Source organism: Ooceraea biroi, chromosome 8, assembly GCF_003672135.1.
Source record: "Ooceraea biroi isolate clonal line C1 chromosome 8, Obir_v5.4, whole genome shotgun sequence".
Classification (NCBI taxonomy): domain Eukaryota; kingdom Metazoa; phylum Arthropoda; class Insecta; order Hymenoptera; family Formicidae; genus Ooceraea; species Ooceraea biroi.
In genome coordinates this window covers 12539425-12560187 of record NC_039513.1, presented here as the reverse complement: position 1 = coordinate 12560187, position 20763 = coordinate 12539425, and the positions used below count along the sequence as shown (strand labels likewise).

General features: G+C 44.3%; 3 protein-coding genes across 4 annotated transcripts; 2 read left to right on the top strand and 1 right to left on the bottom strand.

The window, feature by feature from the left end:
* The first annotated feature begins 3454 nt into the window (after positions 1 to 3454).
* LOC105276374 (BTB/POZ domain-containing protein 17) lies at positions 3455 to 7126 on the top strand. Its single transcript, XM_011333930.3, has 4 exons — positions 3455 to 3902; positions 4116 to 4384; positions 4451 to 4591; positions 4677 to 7126. The coding sequence occupies exons 2-4, from the start codon at positions 4262 to 4264 to the stop codon at positions 5934 to 5936; spliced, it is 1524 nt and encodes a 507-aa protein (XP_011332232.1). The 5' UTR covers positions 3455 to 3902; positions 4116 to 4261; the 3' UTR covers positions 5937 to 7126.
* A 104-nt stretch (positions 7127 to 7230) lies between these two features.
* On the top strand, positions 7231 to 9260 carry LOC105276375 (glutathione S-transferase 1). The gene is made up of 6 exons (XM_011333931.3): positions 7231 to 7572; positions 7662 to 7822; positions 7942 to 8000; positions 8265 to 8406; positions 8504 to 8615; positions 8845 to 9260. The coding sequence occupies exons 2-6, from the start codon at positions 7688 to 7690 to the stop codon at positions 9081 to 9083; spliced, it is 687 nt and encodes a 228-aa protein (XP_011332233.1). The 5' UTR covers positions 7231 to 7572; positions 7662 to 7687; the 3' UTR covers positions 9084 to 9260.
* LOC105276376 (putative thiamine transporter SLC35F3) lies at positions 9190 to 20606 on the bottom strand. Of its 2 annotated transcripts, none has more exons than XM_020030703.2 (11): positions 20109 to 20606; positions 19172 to 19324; positions 18015 to 18274; positions 17595 to 17753; positions 17167 to 17517; positions 16972 to 17100; positions 16704 to 16893; positions 16530 to 16619; positions 16213 to 16342; positions 12861 to 13222; positions 9190 to 11287 (listed from the first exon to the last, which is right to left on the bottom strand). In XM_020030703.2, exons 2-11 carry the CDS (start codon positions 19308 to 19310, stop codon positions 11235 to 11237), a joined length of 1863 nt encoding a protein of 620 aa, XP_019886262.2. In that variant the 5' UTR covers positions 19311 to 19324; positions 20109 to 20606; the 3' UTR covers positions 9190 to 11234. The 2 variants fall into 2 exon arrangements, with proteins under 2 accessions (XP_019886262.2, XP_011332235.1); XM_011333933.3 differs by lacking the exon at positions 12861 to 13222 and adding an exon at positions 14584 to 14613 and having other exon boundaries at positions 20109 to 20601.
* Between the last annotated feature and the right edge of the window lie 157 nt (positions 20607 to 20763).

The following is a 20763-nucleotide window of genomic DNA, read 5'->3' as shown; positions in this document are numbered from 1 at the left end:
GTAAATCAAATTGCAAAACCGACTGTGCCTCCCCGATACGCGACGCGACGTTCACGTTCACGTTTAAAAATTGCGACGAGGAAATCGCGTGATTTGATAAAAAAAAGTAGCTAATATATTTTTGATAACGATCGGTTGTTATTGTCGCAACGCGGCTGCTCGCGCACAGCTCAATGAACGAACGGTGCCTTCGACTTGCCAGTGTGAAAACCCCTCGATGGACAATAATTAAGGGAACGAGACCTTGCTACTCTACAATAGTTGTTGTACATACTACAATAGATTTATTCGACACAGGGAGAGAGCGTTGCGTCTCTGTTGCGTCTGTTATTTCACGGACGACGCGGCTAGCATGTAATGTGTAATATTCTATTTAATGTCTAACGCACAGCGAACATTTATACACCAGCGGGAGACTGTATTGAATCGACGTGAGGCGTGCGTGGACCGTACTTCTTCCCTCGTTTGTCGTGTGCTTCCCACCAACTCTTCTGACACGGCGAGCGAAGTCGAAGTAGCGAGCCTCGCGATACGATAACGCACGTATATACAGGAAGAGAGACATACGAGAAAATTGTGCCTTCGAAAATTCCGTAGAGTGTAAGAGGTTTCGTAGGTAAATCTTATTATTAAATTATATCGGAAGAAACGCAGCGTTTCCAAATGGCCTAGACGGATTATAAAGGTTTATTACTGGTTGATGTATTAGAGCTGCCAGCGCTTAGCTGGTGACGACGTGTAATCTAATGTGTAATGTAATGGAATTGATTGTAATGTAATATGTAATGTAATGTAACGTAACGTAACGTAGCGTAAGGCGAAGAGAAGACGACACAGGGACGTCTACAATCTGTACGGTCGACGAGAGCTTCAGAGAACACGTCCTCGCAGCTCGCGGAGCATCGTATCCATACATAGACATTCCATTGCGTATGGTGCGCCCAGTAATAATTTTCCTCCCTCTCACCCTCTTCCTCCCTCAGCCCCTCTCAACTCTCGCGCCATTGAATCTCTCTCGGAAGATCATTTATTAATCGAGCTAGCGTAATCGTTAACGTTAATCTCTAGGTATATCGGTCGCCTTAAATTGAGTACTCGGCGCGGCGTTAGGACGGTTCTCTGATCTCTTCTCCGCCAAAGCCAAAAGAGCATTTTTAAGGTAATCGTGTAATCACGGCGCGTGCGAACGGTACGTCTAATGAGTAAACCATTATCGAGATTGCAAGAGAGGAAAAGACAGAGTGCGTGTGCTCGTGTGTATGTGTGTGTGTGTGTGTGTGTGTGTGTGTGTGCCTGCACAGTGTGTATGAGTGAGAGGAAGCGAGAGAGAGAGAGAGAGAAGAGAATTAATTATTGTTGCGAGAGATGAGGAAAGTTCGTGCGCGCGCTTTTGCAATAAATCGCCGGTGATACATTTACGTACGTTGATCATCGGCACACAATCTTGTAGAATCGTTGGAGCTCTATTTTTTAATCCTACATCTTCATCATCAAAGATGAAACATATGCACACACACACGTAAATGTAAATACTCCCTCGTTCTATCTGCTCATCTCTTAAACGAACCGTTTAAGTACCTTTACATAATTGTCTTTTCTCTCCTGAATTTTTGTACAAACTGTTTTTACATATTTTTATATATATATATATATATAAATATATATGTATACATACTATACGTAAATCTGTAGCTATTGCTATTACTTTTGTAAGATGTATCGCATACAATAATCATGTCTCTTTCATCATATTATTAATCACGTAAAGCTATTGTATATCGCCTGCGACCTGCCGTTGCATCGAGGCTTGCAAACCCCGATGCGATTTCAGATTACATATATAGTGGTGTGACGGAGCTTCTCTCCTTTTCTCGGTCGTGGAGCGTTATCACAGACTCAACCCCTGAATATCCACTTTGCAAACGTGTATTCTTCATCAAGCATATTTTTCGACTTTACTTTTCACTTTTCTAGCAAGTTACAAACGTGCCAATTGATGCAAAATCATGTAAGCTCTGCCAAATAATGACAAAATCGCGGTATCGACAAAGAAGAATATAACTACGTTAAGAAAATGATGTATTTTAATAATACACAAGTGTAACAATCAATCGCACAATGCAACTAAAAGTACAATTTTTATGAGCAAAAAGACTATATTTAATTGATATCGAAAAAAGATCTGCGAATATTGTATTAAAAACAAAACACATGACAATGATGATTAGCAGTATGTAGGTATTGTATGCAACATTGCGACCGTTGCGCAAACGCAAATTGTATGTCCGAAATTTAACGACTGCTCTCTGGCGCACCATGATTCTGTGTTAAAAAAAGCGATATAGTTTTAAGCATTACGCTACTGATTATTTGCAATTATTTACGGTAAGTTCGAAACATTACCGATTATGATAGATCTTGTTATTCCTTTTAACTTGTAAAAAGTACTGAATTTTATTAGTATTAATTATTCTTTAAGCGAAAGTAAGGATTTGTTTGATCCTATTATATCTCCGCTGCCCGCCCCTCCTGCTCTCATATTTTTATAAATAAGTTATGTCTTTTAAACAAATGTAATAATAAAGATAATCTAACATCTATAATAAAGACTCGTCCTTTTTTTGCATTTTGTGATTTTACGTTGTATTTATATCTTATGCCATATTGCGAAACATTATTTTGAAACAATTTTTATAAATTACCATAATTATTAAAGTAATAATTTATAATAACAACAATTACATAAGAACAGTAACCTTTCTTTATTATAATTTTTTTAAGTATTGAGAGATTCGATTGTTTAATAGTTTAATTAGATCATCTAGGACTTGCTTAATTGTTCATTGAACACTATTATTTATAAATAAAAAGTTTATATAATTTTTCGTTACGTCGTATTACTTGAAAATAAAAACTGTCTAATTCATTATCGAATCATGGTACTTGAAGATTAAACGATTTCTGACCCGTGTTGATTGATACCACTGGCTCAATCCGCTCAATCCGCGCTCAGCGACAGTGGAGGCTCGTAGCGGGATTTTTTGGAACTAATTGAGCGCCTGTAGTTATGCATCTCCCGCCTAACAGCGCGAACGCCGGGTTGCCATTCCGTAGGCGTCGCCATTCAGATGAGCGAGATAAGCTGATCCCTTCCTTTTCCTAGCTGTTAGTTCGAAAAAACTCCGCTACGAGCCTCCACTGTTTTTGACTGAAGATTGACGTAGTGATACGTCTCAACAGATGGTCAGCTGCAACTTTATTTCGCTACATAAGTTACATTATTATCCGATATTGGAAGAATGGTTTTTTATTTATTGGTAATATTATTCAATAACGACGATTGGACAAATATTTAACGACGAATTAGACAATGTTTTTATTTTAAAATTATACGATTTTGCGACCGGTTTGGGATGATGTTGAAAAAGAAAAAAACAAAAAAAGGGAGTGGAAGCAAATTGAAAAAATATTACCGGATGACTTTTTCATTTTTGATTATCTGCATCTGAATTAACCAACGGAGAATCAAGACAATTATTGTACTGCATGTAACGTGACGCCGTGCGAGCTTTGCTCGTTCGCGCATGAGCGCGGACGGTTTCTCGTCGTCGCTCACAGTCGACATCAGCTGATGGGAGTTTATTGGCGCGTTTAGCAGCGAGTCCGAGGGCTCTCTCGAAATGTTCCTTGCGAGTGGCTCACGTGAAGGTTGTTTGATCTCAGCGTAATACTGCGGCCTCCACGCAGCGGCAGCACACCCTGAATCGCTCCTTAACGAGGAACGGGATCTCGGAAGCACGGAACGCCTGCAGTTGTACAACGCGCAGCAACGTACATCACACGTTTGTTTCTCAACCTTGTCGATCGCGCTCGACGATTATTCTTATTGTCCAACGCACCCGGTAAGGTTCATAGCTTCTGCAGTCGTTTCCGTTAGACAGTCTCTTGTTCAGAAAAATCTGTAACCCTGACCGCCATTTAATTGTTTGCTGTCGATGTTAACCGACGTTAACTCGGCGTGTGATCAGCCGCAGGAACTGCAAAAGATTCTCATTGCATTCTTATTGCGCGCTGGAACGCGATGAATTAATTGTAGAAAATTGTTCAATGCGCAGGTACAGTTGCATTGATAGAGGACTCTTTGTTGTCGAGACAATGGCAGACTCCGCGGAAGCGGTCCGTTCCCTTCAGTAGAGACCTCATCGTCTGCGATGTGGAGCGACGAGAGTGAATTATAAGTACGTCGAGGAAACATGCGCAGATGTTGCGGAACACTTTTAGGTGGATGACAGGCTCGTCAAGGATGAATAACGGCAAGAAACCGGAGACGATCAACAGCAATCAGAGCACCGTTGCGCAGTCCGAGAGCTCGGATTCTATAGAGGTACGTGTGAGGAGGGCAGAGATGAGAAACGTTCGCTGTACGTATTTATTTCTCGACTTGTTGCAGGTAGATAACTCGCGCACGGTCTTGCTGAAGATAGCGACGCTGTATGCGGAGCGTCTTATGAACGACATCTGCCTGGTCGTGGACGGCGTAGAGTACCCGGCGCATCGACTTATCCTCTGCGCTTCTAGCGATGTTTTTCAAGTAAGCGGACGAACGAATTTTATCGCGTCGTTGAGCGCGACTCAATGACCCGGCACAGCGAGACGCTCATTGGATTATCCTTCAGGTGATGCTGATGAGCCCGCAATGGAGCGAGTCGCAGGAGAGCAGAGTGACGCTCCAGGAGACGCCGCAGTGCGCGCCTATCTTCAGCGAGTTCCTGCGCTACTTTTACACCGGCCAGATACGGATAAACCACAGCGTCGTCCTGCCGATACTGTCCCTAGCCGATAAGTACAACGTGAGGGATTTGATATCGTTGTGCCTTGACTACATGCGAAATCACGTCGCCCTGGCTGCCATACACGGTACCCTGGTATCGTGGCTGCAGTACACGCTGAACTGCGGCCACGACGACATCAGCCAGGCGTGCCAAAACTTTATCAAGTGGAACCTGGAGCTCGTGGCGAAGACCGCGGATTTCGGCAACTTCGATCTGGACATCCTGGTGTCGCTGTTGCACCAGAGCAGCCTGGTCATCAAGGACGAGATGACGCTCTACAAGTGCCTCGAATCCTGGCTGGATCATCAGGCGAATCGGCTGAGGACGCAGCTGTCCCCGGACGAGCTGGAGGCCACCTTGCATCAGCTGGTGATAGCGGTGATGTCGCCCGTCCGGTTCCCGATGATGTCGCCGCGGCAGCTGGCGGACCTGCTGCTGTCTCCGTTGACGAAAAAATACAAGGAGTTCTTTGTGGAACGTATGTCGATCGGCATGTCCTTCCACTCGGGTCAGCTCGACAGAGTGAGGGAGGTGTGCCTGAGTGAGGAGGACGGCGCGCTGCTGTTCGAGCCGAGGCTCTACACCGTCGACACGTGCAGCTCGTTACTGACCATCGAGAACTTTCATGGCTTGCCTTCGTATCACACGCGAACTCTCGTCTTCTCCAGCCACTCCAGTCTAGCGGAATACGCGGGCGACCGAACGTGCGAATGGGTGGTGGACATTTATCCGAAGGGCGTCTGGTTCAAGAAGTTTTTCCTCATAGTGTGGCAGGGCACGGTGGAGATGCCCGAGCACGTGAAGCGGTCGGTGAGGCTGTCGGTGACCTGCAAGGAGCCGCCGGTCGACGGCAACATGCGCGTGAAGATCGGGGTGCTGATCTACGGCTTGCAGGACGGCGTGGAGCACATCGCGCGCGTTACCGAGATCATTTACAGGTTCAACAAGAAGTTCCGTATCCTCAACATAGACGATCTCCTGCCGTTCGAGGAGCTGAATCCGCAGCAGGGCTCGGTACCGGAGAACGCGCCGGTCTCGCCCTTCCTAGTCGGCCCGAACAAGGATATGCTCAAACTGCACATTGTCATCTCGCCAGCCAATTAGCGTTCGCGAGGGACGTCGATGCGGTGGATTCGGGATTAATTTGACGAACGGTAACGCGCGCGTCAAGAATACAATATTTATTTATATTACACGTTTCTGCGAGAGCCCGAATTAAGGATGCTACGAGAGTTTTGCGTTTTCCAGCATTGTTTAATGCAACCGACCGTTTCTTTCCTTCTTTTGCGCTCGTCTAGAGAGCACTTTTTCCAGTGACTGCTCGAAAAGCGCTATATGAAATGCTAAAATTGTTACAGTAAGACGTCATTTCAACGTGTCATTGCTCTATGTGTACACTCCCAGCGCATTCTTTTCCGAAATAAGTTGAGCGAGTCGAGAACCAGGCGACTTGTTTGCACGACCAGTCTGATATACCAGTGAAGTATATTACATCGACGTGTAACATATCAAGTGCAATATACTTCAGTGAGTCCACTGAACGGATCCAAGCTAGCCCCTGCTGCGAGTGCGGTTCCTCGCGCGTAAGCGTAAGCTCCTCCACGATTCCCACGATTATCCTGTCCAACGTGTTTGCGAGATGCGAGAATGCGTAATTGTACATACCCGAGAGAGCGACGGGAGCGATTATTTTACTTGTAAACCGCCTGGTTAAGTGGTGATACGTCACACAATTGTGATACCGTGCAAGAACGCGAGCGCACGTCGCGGACATAGGTACACGTTAATGTAGGCTCGTATACGTTAACTCTGACCCGCGAGCTGATATCGCGAGATTTTTCTAACGAAGTTGTCGCTGACGATTAAACGGAAGGAGGATAGGAACGTTTTTTCTAAGATGTCCCTTACGAAATTCGCGGATATTCTGCATCTCAGCGGACGGAAAATGAGAAGAGGGGTCGAAGAAGTCGAGATTGTCTTCAGTCAGTTTTAAGTACACCCGCAGCTTACTTCGACCTCTGAGGTGCAAAATCCGTGGACTTTTGTGATCCTTTTCGTTGCGTGTTTAATTTTCTTACTACTTTTTGTACTACGATGAAAGCGATGAGAGATTCGCGATTGATTGATTGATTGATTGATTGATTGTCGGAGTGTTGCGATTGATCCTCATTACTACCGATATTATACGCATATATATACGTGTTCCTAAGTTGACGGTTGATTCTTAACTTATCAATTAACATTGTAGCGACGCGATAATCCGAGATTAAATAAAATGTATAATCTTTATTCTCAAAAGTGCGTTTTCATCATTGTCGTAATTCCTAGAAAAAAAAAACACCTACACAAGCTGCCTTATCACAGTGTGCCTCTTACCTAGAGATACGGTATCACGCTCTTCGGTCGTTTGATCATCGTGATGTGATTTATGAGAATTATTACGGTCAATTAAAAATAGACACTGCAAGATAATATTATACATACAAGACAACGCGTATTCACATGTCGGATAATCATGTAACACAGAATTTCAAATGAAAAGATTCTTGTAATGGGGAATGAATTAATTTTATCGGGTCTCCGTTATGACGCGTACGTTACTGAAGCGGAGTACATAAAGTAGGACGTTTTATCACGATGGAAGTACAGCTGGTGAAAGGAATTCGCTGTCTCGCTGCTCGGTAGTGTCTTCTACGCTTCAGTCGCGAGACCGCTGCGGTTCCGGCGTCGTCTTACACGTGTAAGTGACATTGTTACTGAGATACTGTTAAAATAATGACTTAATAATACGATTATGAAAACTTTTATTCGGTTTGTTCAAATGTTTAGTCTCTACACCTAACAATAAGTGCAAGATGAAGCTGTACAGCGTCTCGGACGGTCCACCGTCCCTCGCGTGTCGGCAGCTGCTGAAGGCTCTGAATATTCAGTACGAGTTGATCGACGTGGATTTTGGGAAAGGCGACCACATGACCAAAGAATACGCCGAGGTATTTATTATTAAGAAAATAAGACAGATTCCATATAAATAGATTGAACGTGGAGAAGTTCCAAATCAGTGTGCGTGAACCTATGAAAAATAAACTATAAACTATATCGCTTTTTGCAGCTGAATCCGCAGAAGGAGATACCGACCCTAGTCGACGATGACCTCGTGATGGGCGAAAGGTGAGAGAGATCGCGAATTCGAAGTCCTTGCTGTTAATTTTGCACGCACGAACTGCGGAGAATTCTTCTCAACGTTGGAAATCTCTCGACGATTAGAAGAATCTTGCTCTTATATGGGCAATTGTTCTTTTCCGCATTCAATATAAATTCCGCGTGCAATTACAACACTGCGCACTGCGAGATAAAAATAAACGCGCACTGGAGATTATCTGCAGCCTTCGTTCGACCATTGCATAATTCATATCACCGCGAATCACGTTGCAGTAACGCTATTCTGCAGTATCTGGCCGATCAGTACGACACGAGCGGCAAATTGTATCCGAAGGAGCCGAAGCTGCGAGCGATTGTCAATCATCGTCTCTGCTTCAATTTAGCGCTTTATTATCGCAATATAGCGGAACATACCGTGAGTCTACATCCGATTAAATCTTCACACTTTCATCGAGCAAGATTTATTGATTTAATTGTATGTTAATGTGTATGTTAAATAAGATTATTAACAGTTGCAGCCGATATTCTTCGATTACCAACGCACGCCGTTGACTTTGAAGAAAACGAAAATGGCACTGGACATTTTTAACACGTACCTGCGAAATTCCGAGTATGCAGCAGGCAGTGAGTATAAATTTAACAAACGTATATTACATAATAAAATAAAATAAAAATATACTAACGCATCGTGCACGTGTGTGTATGTATTTTAATTTTGTTTAATATTTTATTAAAAGTGCGCGTATTTTATTACATAATCCATTCTTATTTTTATTTCTTCTAACTGTAGTTTAAACAAAAACTTAATATCTGCGACCCAATCTGTCTCTCCCACACGTTTGTTTCTTGACAGATGACTTAACGATCGCCGATTTTCCGCTCGTGACGGCGACAATGTGTCTGGAGGCCATCGACTTCAACCTGGACGCGTGGCCTCACGTGGCGAGGTGGTACAGCAATTTCAAACGGAGACGTCCCGATCTCTGGGAGATCGCGGCAGGTGGGATGCGGGAGATCAGTTACTTCGAGAAACACCCGCCCGATTTGTCGGGGATGGATCACCCGATACATCCGGTGCGCAAGAGCGCGTGAAAGTCAAGAAATTAGACGATTCCAAGAGCAACCACGCCTCAGTTTTTGTGCCGATCGATCTTGCAAAACGCAAGTGTGGAGAAGAACGACAGTAAAAGCGATGTTCTTGTACTAAACTAGATTTATTGTTGACACATCACATTCGTTTCCCGCGCAATATAGCTTCGCAATACCGCTTACATTGAACTAGGGGTACCTGGTATAATACATCTCATGATAGATAGAATTATTGCGATTACTAATACATCAACTTCCGCGTGTAATTGACAGTATATGTACACAAACGAAACGGCCCGCGTCGACGTGCGTTCCGACGTATTTTTTAATAATCAAGAACGTAGCGCGAAGCTTGTACAGGTGACGCATTGCAAAATGTATAATCCAAACCACGTACGAAACAATGTAACGCAAATAGTGATGATTAGAGTAGTCACGGTGAAATAATTCTCGATGAAGATCCCTTATCAGTGACTTACGATTTTATAAAAATATATTCCAAATTTAGCGTTCAAGACTTAATCTGCTTAGAAGTTTATCGTTCGTTTATTCGAGACTGACTCGTTGACAAGACAAGACTTTCGAAGCCCCGCCGAATAAACAGATCCCAAACTGATCACGCATCTTACAGTTGATCGTGAAGTCTCGCTATTCTACTCGACTATCGTGGAATTTCAGATAACGTTAAAACAACGTGAACGATATACCCCGAATTGAGCCGCCGCGCATCGAGTCCTCCTCCTCGCGTGTCGAGTATCTTCCCTTCCTTTCACAGTCATCGCAAAGAATTTCGCTGGAACACTATGGTAGAGAAGGTTTAAAACTCTTTACTCGAGTCGGAATAGAGATAAAACTATGAACCCTGTAACGTCACGCTAATTCCGCGGTGCAAGGATTTCTCTATGAGCTGTCGTGCACGCGAAGTGTCGCAGTAAAACGTACTTCAAACTCTCGTCAAGACACGGGAAGCGTTCGCCACCGATTCGCACAGATCGACGATGCCGCTACGGACGAGAAACGGTATTTGTCAGAGAGCTAGTCCGCTATTTTTCTGATTGTCTTTATTGTATTGCGCGTAATCGTTAATATCTACCGTTGACGTCGACGTCGACGTGAGAATTGCGATCCCAAAAATCCTAAAGTGGCTTTTCGCGGTTTGATTGAACGGATTGAAGCCGGTGGATCTCGCATTGAGTTCGGATTTCGACGCGACGCGGGTAGGCAGAAAGAGAAAGGGGAAACGAGAGTTCACCCTCTGTTCCTGACGATAGCGTGCCGCGGAAGATCGCCCTCCCGAGATCACAGCGATTGCAAGTCGCCTCCGTTATTTGCGTTATTACTATATGGTAGCGATTTCTTCCCGATTGTTTTTTTTTTTCTTTCGGTAATAAGGTATACCGAGAGAAATCATACAGCCACCTGATCGTTATCGATTTCGTTTTCGTGCTGAACTATAATTTTCAGACGCGAATATATCCGGTTTGTAGCTTGAGGAAACAACGATCGTGTAGTAAAAGAGTAGAGAACGTCAACGAGATAAGAAAGGACGTCAGCTGTTTCACGTTCATCACTAGGACTTTGCAAATTTGCTTCTTAAACGATGAACTCTCCAGAAAACGTCTTCACGCGCTTTCAAATAAATCCTTTTCGCACTTTGTAGCTCGGATGTCTAGTAAGTAAAATATTTAACAAAACAATTAATAAATTTCTTAATAAATCAAATTCCAACGAAAGTTGGAAAACTTTTGAAAGGTGAGTTCGTCTCTGAGCACATCTCTTACCCCCGTTTGTTCATTCAATTAATCGTTTAAGCTTTTATGTTTCTTCAGGGAGCTAGAATCGACAAGAAGATCAGTAGAATTGCTATTAACGGCTAAGGATTGATGAAACGGTGCATCTTATTTAATAGCGCTTCGAGGAGAGCCCGCAAAAGAGTTCAGAAAGTTCGGGGGTACCTAATTACGTAAATTGCTTCTGCTGGTCGAGCAACTCGCGCTCAAACTTCGCCGATGACTCTGGCTATCGCGCCAAAGAGATCCATTTACCCACGTCGTAATTTCTTAATTATTGCTGCGATTTCCGGTGCATTTAGTCACCGAACTCTGCCCGAGGGCGAGCGTAGATGCGACTTTATGTAACCGGTACGGTAGTCGATCACGTCGCGCGATGATCTATCTGACATGCCGTGCCTGTGCCTCCTGCTCCACCTGCAAAACGGAAGCTGTGTTACATTGATGACTCTGATAGCCATTAATTAGATATCAATCAGCATGCAGAGCGCGTTTTTCTTGCGTCGCGCTTACGTCGACAAGGAGAAGCCGCGTAGGAATTTTCCGATATTAATATCTTGAATGTTCTTCAACAAATTACAATGTGCCAAATATAGTGATACTTTTTCTATATTTTTTATGTATTTTTTGCGTGACTTAAACTTTATTGCTACATTTCGGATTGCATGAAAATTTCTGTTAAAATATGTTGAAACGATTGAAAGTTTAGCTTTGTAGTGTCCTACTTTGGAGTAAGGGCGCGTGACTCTCTTGCATTAAGATCAATCTAATTATTTTGTGTAGCATTATATTATATTCATAATCTTAGAAAATCCCCACGCGAGCGTATCAGATTTATGTTCACCGCAAAAAGTCACGGGCATCCCATCGCTGCATGAAAGTATACAGACACATATCGCGTTCTGTTCAATCGAGTAACGAGAATCTTTTAACGTGCAACGGAAAGTCATTGAACGGGGATAGCCCGCTCGTTTTGCACGATATGCGGTCAACGATCACGACATTGATTCCATCAAATATTGAGCAGCATGTCATACGTCGCAATACTTCATTCCAGGGATATGTGTGGCACACACGAACGATACGTGTATATATATATATATATAATAAAAATGAAACTTATCTGGAGCATTCACGAATATACCTGAAACATTCACGAGACGGGATACTAAACGAATCACTACTAGCTACGAGTAAGATAGATGCAAAGAGCTTTGGAGCTTTGCAACGACATTTCCCACGCACGTGCTTGCATACCGATATACAGGGTAGCTATCGCCATGCTGTCTATCCAAGATTTTCTATTAATTTGAAATTAAATTTCTCTAAACAAATATGAAAACTTCAATATCTTTCAATCATTATTCATGAAAAATAAAGACATTTTTGACAAATATAAGCAGAATTATTGTTCTCCTTAAAATTTCTTTCTTAAAATTCTCCTTAAAAATTAAAATTTCGCTTTAATAGAATATTAATTTTCTTAGTAAAAGAAATAACATTAAAAAGAAGAAGAAGTGACAAGTACACTTTTTAAATTCGCTTTAAAGAGACAGAACGATAAAAAAATGATAAATAATGACACCCTTTTGTAGTGGTACCCTGTATACATTTGCTATTAGCGCTCGGCATTTATGCTACGTTGCAGCAATCGCTTATTATTATTATAGCTGCTAGCTCAGGAAGCGATACACGGCATTACGGCAGCTGGATTCAGCGCATTTGTAACGCAATTTGTGACTCGCCCCAGCAAGATTCCCCGCTCGTCGATTATCCAGCGCTTTCCGGACCCTCTGACAGCGACACAATAGCGCAACGGTACAACAAAAGCGCCTGTACAGCGCTACTCGTCGTCGTCAGCCACTACAGCAACTGTTCACGCCCGGAAACCGATCTCACCGATCCTCCCGCGCCTGATTCCTACCTGATTTCCGCCCTTACCGCGCCACCCGTGGCTTCGACGAAGCCACCAGCCTGATCGTTCTCATACCTTGCTGCTGATTACGAGGATCATGCGAGTAGCTGTTGCTGACGACGGTGGTGGCGGCGGTCGAGGTCGAGGTGGAGGTCGAGGTGGAGGAAGGGACACGGCGTGATTGGATTTCGGAAATCGAGCTGTACTGTTGTTGGGGGTGGTGGTGATTATTGTTGTTGTTGTTTGCGTGCAGCCGATGTGCAGGCGGCTGACTGTTGCTGCTGTTGCTGATCGGCAGCAGTGTCTGGCCGTCACCGTGCGCGGCGGAAACGCCGTAGCTTCTCAGGCGGTGCTGGCGTTGCTGAATGGAGGCCGCGCGGTTCCTAATCGTCGTCCTGCCGCTGTTGCTGCCGCGTTGCTGGCCACCCCCCGTGGTACTGTGTATATATGAAGCCCGAGGCTCTCATCAGTCGATTGATCGCTCGCTTATCTCTGGTGCGGGAGGCAAACACCTGCGGGTGGCTCCTCTCGACGGTACGTCCTCCCGCAGCGTGATGTGTATGTGTGTGTTTGTGCGTGTTCTTCTCGTTGCTTTTTTTATATTGTTTAAATTAATTGGGGGAGACTGTGTCGCGCGGTTGCCGAACGGTACCCGGGTTCCTCCCTACTTTCCTCCCTTCACGTGCGCTCAAGTCAAGTTTTGGCGGTCGGGGTAGGTCGGGGTGGAGGACACGGGGGTATTTCTGTCGTAGAAATTCGGTGACGATTGGTAAATATCACAGTAAATTGTTAATTATTAATGGATCTTAAATATGCTCCTTTTTAGCGACTCGTTCTGAAATGAATATGATATTAAAATTATGGTTTTTGCACTTGACAGTATACTTTGTATGTATCACAGAATTTCTACGATGGCGGAGTTACTAATCAAAACTAATTAAAACTGGGACGGTGAAATTAACAAACAAGAACACGCGAATAAATATGTTTAAGGTGTGTAGATAATAGATACAAAATCGTTCCGGGATGCTTTACGACCGTCAAGGCAAACAGTCTCTTCAGATTTCGGGGGGTAACAACAGCATTAACCCTGAGTCTAAACACACGTTTCTCTCATCATCGATCCAATATTGAATAATTTGAACAATATAATGGTTACTGGTGGTGGATTTACTCAACACAAAATTCATAATGCATCGAAGCTAACTGAATGACGAAAAAGAAAGTGATACGGGGAAAAAGCGTGAAGAAGAAGCATGCCGGCCGCTTTAAGAGAAATATTTAAGCAAATGGAAAATAAGCTAATGAAAAACATAAGCCAAGCTCGAACACACGCTTGCAGAATGGAGGAAATTGAAAAAATGTTATACGTCATGCGCCTATTGACACTTATATCGCTTGCCCTTTTACGGAAAATTCATCGAAAAAATTAATTGCACGATATTCCTTTCTTCTAGTATTATATACTTAATTATTTAGGATAAACGATGATTTATCTTTGACTTATATAGCATGATGAAAAGAGATCATTGTCGAGCTTTTTCCTGACGCCAGAATTCGTATAAGAAATGCCAAAATGTATGTTATATGACTTTCAATGTCTTCAAACATAGCAATAACTCATCAGAAATTTAAATCTTTGTCCACATATATTGTTATTCTTGATATATTAATTAAATTGTCCGGATGCATCAGTTTTACGATACTTTTAAATCATAAATAGCGCATATAACGAGGTAAGATGAATTTTCGGTAGGACCAGAACAAGACCAGAGACGTATGGGATGTATTTTCTTACCTCGTACTGTGACTCATGAGGACTACGTTTCTGTAACAGCATATAATGGATCCTGATTGTTGGGAAGCGAGTGATGAGAAGTGTCGACATTGATTTCACAGATAATACAACAAGCGGTTCAAGCAGCTCAATTCCTTTATTATTATTTATCCCAACCCAATTTTTCTATCTAAGCAAGTTCAAGTTCTAAGAGTCAAATAAAGTGCTGCTTCTGAAAGATCTCGTGAACGACAAAAACCAAATTACTTAGATAAGTCTTCTCTCGGTACGCGTGGAATAAAAGCCGTAATAACACTGCATGCCAATTTTGCGGAAAATTAATTTTTTTACTCAGCGCTCTCAGCTGCAAGAGTGACGTAATGAGAATTATACATTTACCAAAATTTCTTTTTTTTCTTGACCCCATATATACTGACCGTTTGCAAAACGGTGTGTAAAAAAATTGCGAAAAAGTGCAAGATTTAATTACGCTTTAGATGCATTGCTCTCGAAGCGGCGAAGTTAACAGAAAGTGTCAAGTAAAAAGAAGCTGAAGATTTGAGTTGGCTTACGTTGCTCAGTATCACAGCGTATCTAACTGTATCGCTGATTACTCAGAGGAAAACTGTATTAGCTTTTACACACTCTGCTCGTGTGTATGTACGCGTGTGTGTATGCGCGTGCGTCGCTACAAAATACGTTCAGTTAACTATACTTTAAACCTGTCGCATATTCCAGGCATCCTGTAAAACAATATCAGTGCTGGTCTTTAAATGTCGTAAAGCGTGGCGATGTGCACGAGTTGCCTCTAAATGAGTGCGAAAGAAAACCGCTATACGCTCGACGTATATACGTGATCGGCTCAGCATGATGTCTATGCGGCGAAACAAAATCATTTGCGTATATGATCCGTCCGTGTGAGTATCGCAAAGCAGCAAGACGGCACCGATGAGACGCAGAACAAAACGGAAATGCAAACTATTTCAACGCAAAAATTCGAGAATCCAGGATTCCGCAAACGGAAAGCGTGATCGCGAGCTGAAAGTAACGATGAGTGATGCTCGAACGAAAATCACGGTCTGCATTATCCCGCTGTTGCAAATTGAAAAAAACGTGTTCGTTTCAATGACTGTCAGTTTGATTAGACGCGCTTTTCCGTGACGAAAGGGAGATCATCAGTGAGAAGATTGAACGCTGGTGCACGCGCAAAATTTCTTGGGAAAGTGTCGCGAGAACGGCGAGCTTGCGAGAGTTGTATATATATTTTGCGCATTTCCGGAAGACCGAAAAACAGATCAAGAGGCGGTGTAGAAAAGGTAGACGTATCAAGAACTGTAGATAGAGAGGTAGAGATCGCAAGCACATCCTACTTAAATGAGACTATATGCGCTGCCGCTATTCTGATGCCAAACAAAGTAAAGTAGAAACGACGGTCCGATTGTTGTTGCAAGAGTAGAGAGAAGAGATGTCGAAGAAAGAGAGAGAGAGAGAAAGAAAGGAGAAGAAAGAAAGAGAAAGAGATAGACAAAATGTAGGACGTACGCTAGAAGAACTAAAGGCTATAAAAAGAGAAAATAAATGAACTCCGAATTAAAAGTGCATACCACAGAACCGCGCGTCGTATACGGGATACAGACTGAGAAAACGTACCGGAGGAGCCTCGTTATATAATCCGGCCAATTGTCCGGGAACATCACCAGGAAGAAGCCCACCGCAATGAAGATCATGCCCGCCAGTTTCATGCCCATGAAATGCGCCCCGTAGAAAATAACGTCCAGTGCTGCACAATCATAATGAATGCGTTGCAATTTTTTTAAATTTACACGAAAGGAAAAGATTCTTTTCTATCCGTGAATGTGCATTCTACATTTAGCAGAATTCAGTTTCAATTAATTTTAATTAATGTCTTGGTCGTTTAGAAAAAGGTGTTCCGCAATTATTCTGAAATATTTGTGCAAACGTCGTACCAGCGGACACAGGTACAGCCGTAATTAATCCAAGAGTGATGAACAAGTCGTAGGTGAGCGCGATGCTGAAATTGCCGAGCATGTTGGCGACTGCGAACATAAAATTGAAAGCGCATCTACGTTAATAGCAAGTTTGCGCCAAACCAGTCAAGTACGAAGTGAGTGAGCTCAGACCTAGGTGGAGGATGCTGGCGGAGATTAATGTGGGCCACGGTAATCTCGCCCAGTGCATGGTCTCCACTCCGGAGAAGTACAGGGCCAGGCAAATCGGCCACAACAGGGCTGCGTTGCACAAACCGATGAGGGTGAAGAACAGAGACATTTGGCCGAACGTGGTCTCTCCTATCACTTTCTTGAAGAGGACCTGAGGAACCGAATGATTCATTGATCGACGATTGATTTTAATATATCTTCATTTAACTATAATATTGATCACGCTTACTTTGTAAACGGCAGAGCCAGCTGCCGCTGCTGTGGCCAGGACGACGCCTCCCAACGTTGGGCTTCCGGTTATGCCGTCCATATAAGCTAGCAGCGCGATGCCAGTGTTGCAGAGGATCACTGCGACTATCTGTAAACAGCCAGAGAAAGATTTAAAAATGAATTAACCATCAGACGGTATTCTAGAGCTACTGACCCTCACACCCACGAATTGTTCGTGAAGGATGACCCACGACAGTAGATAGACGCAGGAGACATTGGTGGCGAACAATGCCATCACATCCGTGGCCAGCAGTATCCTCAGCGAGAGTATGTACAAGTAATTGGTGATGACCCACAGGCCGCAGAAGAGGCTACACCTGATCAAAAAACGGCCGCTGGTCAAACCCTTGTCTCGGAAGCCGCGCACGCTCAGGGCCAGTATCTCTAAAGGGCTGGCGCACTTGGTACGGGTGATCTGGCAGATGAAGTACACCGGGTAGTATAGTACTTCCAGGTTGGTGCAGAACCACGTCGTGAAGAAGGGCGCATCGTACGGGAGGACGATCTGGGAGAAACGTTATTGCAATCATTAGATAAAAAAAAAGAGAGAAAAAGTAAAAAAGAGAGACTGATCATTCTCACATATTGCTGACGTAGTCCGTTCGTGGAGGAATTCGTGGAGGAAGTCACGGACGTCTGCGAGAGCTGCTCCGACTTATGAAAGTACAAATACTTGATGCAATGAGTCGCTCCGACCCAGCTCGCAGTCACGCATATTGTCACGCACACCCCGAAATATATCTGTAATTAGGGAACAATCGAGCTGTGAGAAGAAATCCTAAGATGAACTGCCGACTTGATAAACTGCAACAAAATCACGCATCGAAATAATAATCAACGTCTTTCTGAATCACTGATAGACAATCCGCGTTTTATTTTGCGTTCCGCTCAAAAAAGCGACGATTTTCTAATTATTTTAAACTTTTCGAATTTGTTAATCGAAGCATAATTCGATTTCTGAACTCGGCGACTCGGGCTTCAAGTTAGACACGTGATCGAAACCTTCTTCGCGCTTTCTGCGCAGCAGGAGGCGTAACAGGCCGAGAGGGAGGAGGGTTGCTGCGGCTGCTGAACGACCGAGGTTGGAATCGGGGTCACATGAGCAGATGATTGGGTTTGACCCGTCGATTGAGCCTGGATACCTCCGGTCCCACCGCCGCCGCCGCTTCCTACGGTACTTCCGGTGGTCTCCAAGGTGCGGTAGCTCGGCGTGGAGTCGCCGCAACCGTCGGTGACGTTGCAACCCTGCTGCTGCTCGCATCCTGGAATATTTGGTAGCATAAAAAGCCTGTTTTTCTTAATTAATTGGGCTACTAATTAAATTATCGAGGATTGACGCTCGATAATTATTTATCGATGCTCGAGGATTGATGATGATGGCGAGCATAAAGAAGCTACGGAGTGAATCTGTTCTTGTCCGATTTCTGTCGGGCCCAAGCTGTGTGAGATGCATGTTTGCACGTGTGTGTTTGGTAGCTCGGAGTGATACGACGAAGTGTGCAGATTGTTTCTTTAAGCATGTTCTAAGTTGAAAATTTTGCGACCTTATTTCTGTATGAAGCAAGCTACGCTCAGCTAACTAGAATGTTACGCGTGTGGTGTGCGAGTGATGTATTGTTATTAATGCGTGGTTGTCGTTAATGCGTGACAGTAAATTCTAAAGAGCTGACACTAAAGAGGCTTCCTCAAGTTTTCTAGGTATAATACTGCGGGAACTATGAAACGCTACGAAATCGTCGCTGGATCAGTCGAGTTCTCTAGCTAGTGTACAAACGCAGTCATCAACAATCCTAACAATCCTAGGGTGTCATTCTAAGCTCATTCTATCTCCTTTCCGAGCACAAATTCTACGTCTACGTAAACCAGTTTCTCTCTAAAAAAAAAAAAATTTGATAGAGAACTATAGAATATTTTCTAATATTATTTCAAACACTGCAAATACTGACAATCTTTCATTCTCGTTGCGTTCATTAGCTAGAATTAAATGCTAAGACGCTATCAAATTAAAATTACAATTGCAAACAGCTAGAATTTAATTCTCTGCCTTGAATTATCATCCCCCTATTTTATTTTGTTCAATTTACTCCTGGTATCTGTAATTGGAAGGACATTGGACGCGCAGGTCCAGCACTACCTATGATATGAACACGCAAACTTACCTGAAGCGTGACGGGCAACCTGGACAGGGCTAGCGAACAGGCTGTGGATCTGCTGATCCTCGCTGAGGGCTACATTCGACGTGCGCGATCGTCGGGGGTGAAATATCGTCGCTACTTCGCCAACCCCTCCGCTACCCATGACTTAAGCGGGCTCTTTGAAACATGTCATTAGAGAGAGAGATATTGCAGTGCGGCCGTGTTACATGACGGCACGTTACGATCAGCTTATCCGACGCTTCGAGCCCGCGGTTCATGCAAAACGCTTGGTGCAAGGCTTGGACATCGCTACGAATGCACGACTTGTTGATTCGCTGGGGTGTATGTACGAGAGGCGCGTGCAGACAGTTCGGCAAGTACGTTCGCCAGAATCGCGTTCGCACATGCAACTTTCCCATTCGGGGATTCCCGATATCATGCTTGCAAATTGAATTCTGGCTGTTGCGGTGATGGGGAGTGCATTCACGTTCAAGGTAGATCAGCTGACGACGCAGTAAGCGTGACAACGCGGTTTTAAGGCGGAAGTGAGGTGACCGAATCGCGTTAGCGGCGTCATAAATTAATGGAAAACTCGCCACGGAAAATGGACATAATTACCAAGAGCGCGAGATCAGAAGGAATTTTCAAGGACTTTACGAAAAAGAACAAAACTTCTGTAAACGATTATGACTCGGGGATCGTCGCGCATTGTCCAGATCCTCCACCGTGTCTGGAGTATAAAAACTGGAATAATTGAATTATCGTCAAGGCCCGACGCGCCGACGTCGCAACGAAGAGATCAGCTCGCCAAGATAAAAGCTCGCCGTGATGATCAACAACCGTGACCCACAAACGAAAAGAATCAAGTACATCGCCTGGCGGAAGAAATCGACGGAGGCTCTATTCTCGAATTTGTCACCGTCAATTTCCGGTCACTCGAGCTCGCTGGACCTCCACGTACCTTCCTTGCGTTTCTCCTCAGGGGCCGCGCCGTTTTCCACCCGCGACGTGTCCATGGCTCATGGTCCACCCGAGTGTGGTCACTCCAACCGAGTCAATCCGCCGCGGCGATCGTCGGCGAGGTCGAAGTGATGATCTGTCACAAGGTCATCGCGGTGGACCGCGATGACTCGTTGCACCCTTGGATCTACCCTCGCTAATTAGCAAGCCTACTCGCGGCGTAATTGGTCCGTCCTCGCGCGGTTCATCCTCTCGACCGGGAGCGCGCGGTCACCCTCTCGGAGCAAGCGGAACTTTCACGCCAGATCCACGAGGAAGAGAGCGATTCTCGGGTTACGCACCCCCGAGGGAAGAACGAGGGAGCAAAGGACGGTGGTTGCCGCGCGTACATCCACCGTGTACTGCAGCGATTGTGGCCGGAGACGGTCTTAGGCACCGTGCCATTGATTACCAGGCCGAGCCTCGTATAAGCGCCCGTTCGTTCACTGGGTCTCCACCCGCGTCTGCGCCTGTACCGCTCGCAACCGCTCTGGTTGCAGCTCGCGTAAGGGTTCGCGTATAGGGGGTGTCTCGAAAACGCGTATCGCGATTCGCCCCGTTTCGAAGTAGGTGAAAGATTCAAAGTACGATTAACATAATAATTAATATTATGGAAA

What these genes read in the sequence shown, in the direction of transcription:
- LOC105276374 (XM_011333930.3), top strand. Translation starts at nt 4,262, where the DNA reads ATGTTGCGGAACACTTTTAGGTGGATGACAGGCTCGTCAAGGATGAAT. An exon ending in AGAGCTCGGATTCTATAGAG is followed by an intron (nt 4,385 to 4,450) that starts GTACGTGTGAGG and finishes GACTTGTTGCAG; the next exon opens with GTAGATAACTCGCGCACGGT. An exon ending in CTTCTAGCGATGTTTTTCAA is followed by an intron (nt 4,592 to 4,676) that starts GTAAGCGGACGA and finishes ATTATCCTTCAG; the next exon opens with GTGATGCTGATGAGCCCGCA.
- LOC105276375 (XM_011333931.3), top strand. Translation starts at nt 7,688, where the DNA reads ATGAAGCTGTACAGCGTCTCGGACGGTCCACCGTCCCTCGCGTGTCGG. An exon ending in GCAATATAGCGGAACATACC is followed by an intron (nt 8,407 to 8,503) that starts GTGAGTCTACAT and finishes GATTATTAACAG; the next exon opens with TTGCAGCCGATATTCTTCGA. An exon ending in TTCCGAGTATGCAGCAGGCA is followed by an intron (nt 8,616 to 8,844) that starts GTGAGTATAAAT and finishes GTTTCTTGACAG; the next exon opens with ATGACTTAACGATCGCCGAT.
- LOC105276376 (XM_020030703.2), bottom strand. Translation starts at nt 19,310, where the DNA reads ATGGGTAGCGGAGGGGTTGGCGAAGTAGCGACGATATTTCACCCCCGA. An exon ending in GGTTGCCCGTCACGCTTCAG is followed by an intron (nt 18,275 to 19,171) that starts GTAAGTTTGCGT and finishes CAAATATTCCAG; the next exon opens with GATGCGAGCAGCAGCAGGGT. An exon ending in GGCTGTACCTGTGTCCGCTG is followed by an intron (nt 16,343 to 16,529) that starts GTACGACGTTTG and finishes ATGATTGTGCAG; the next exon opens with CACTGGACGTTATTTTCTAC.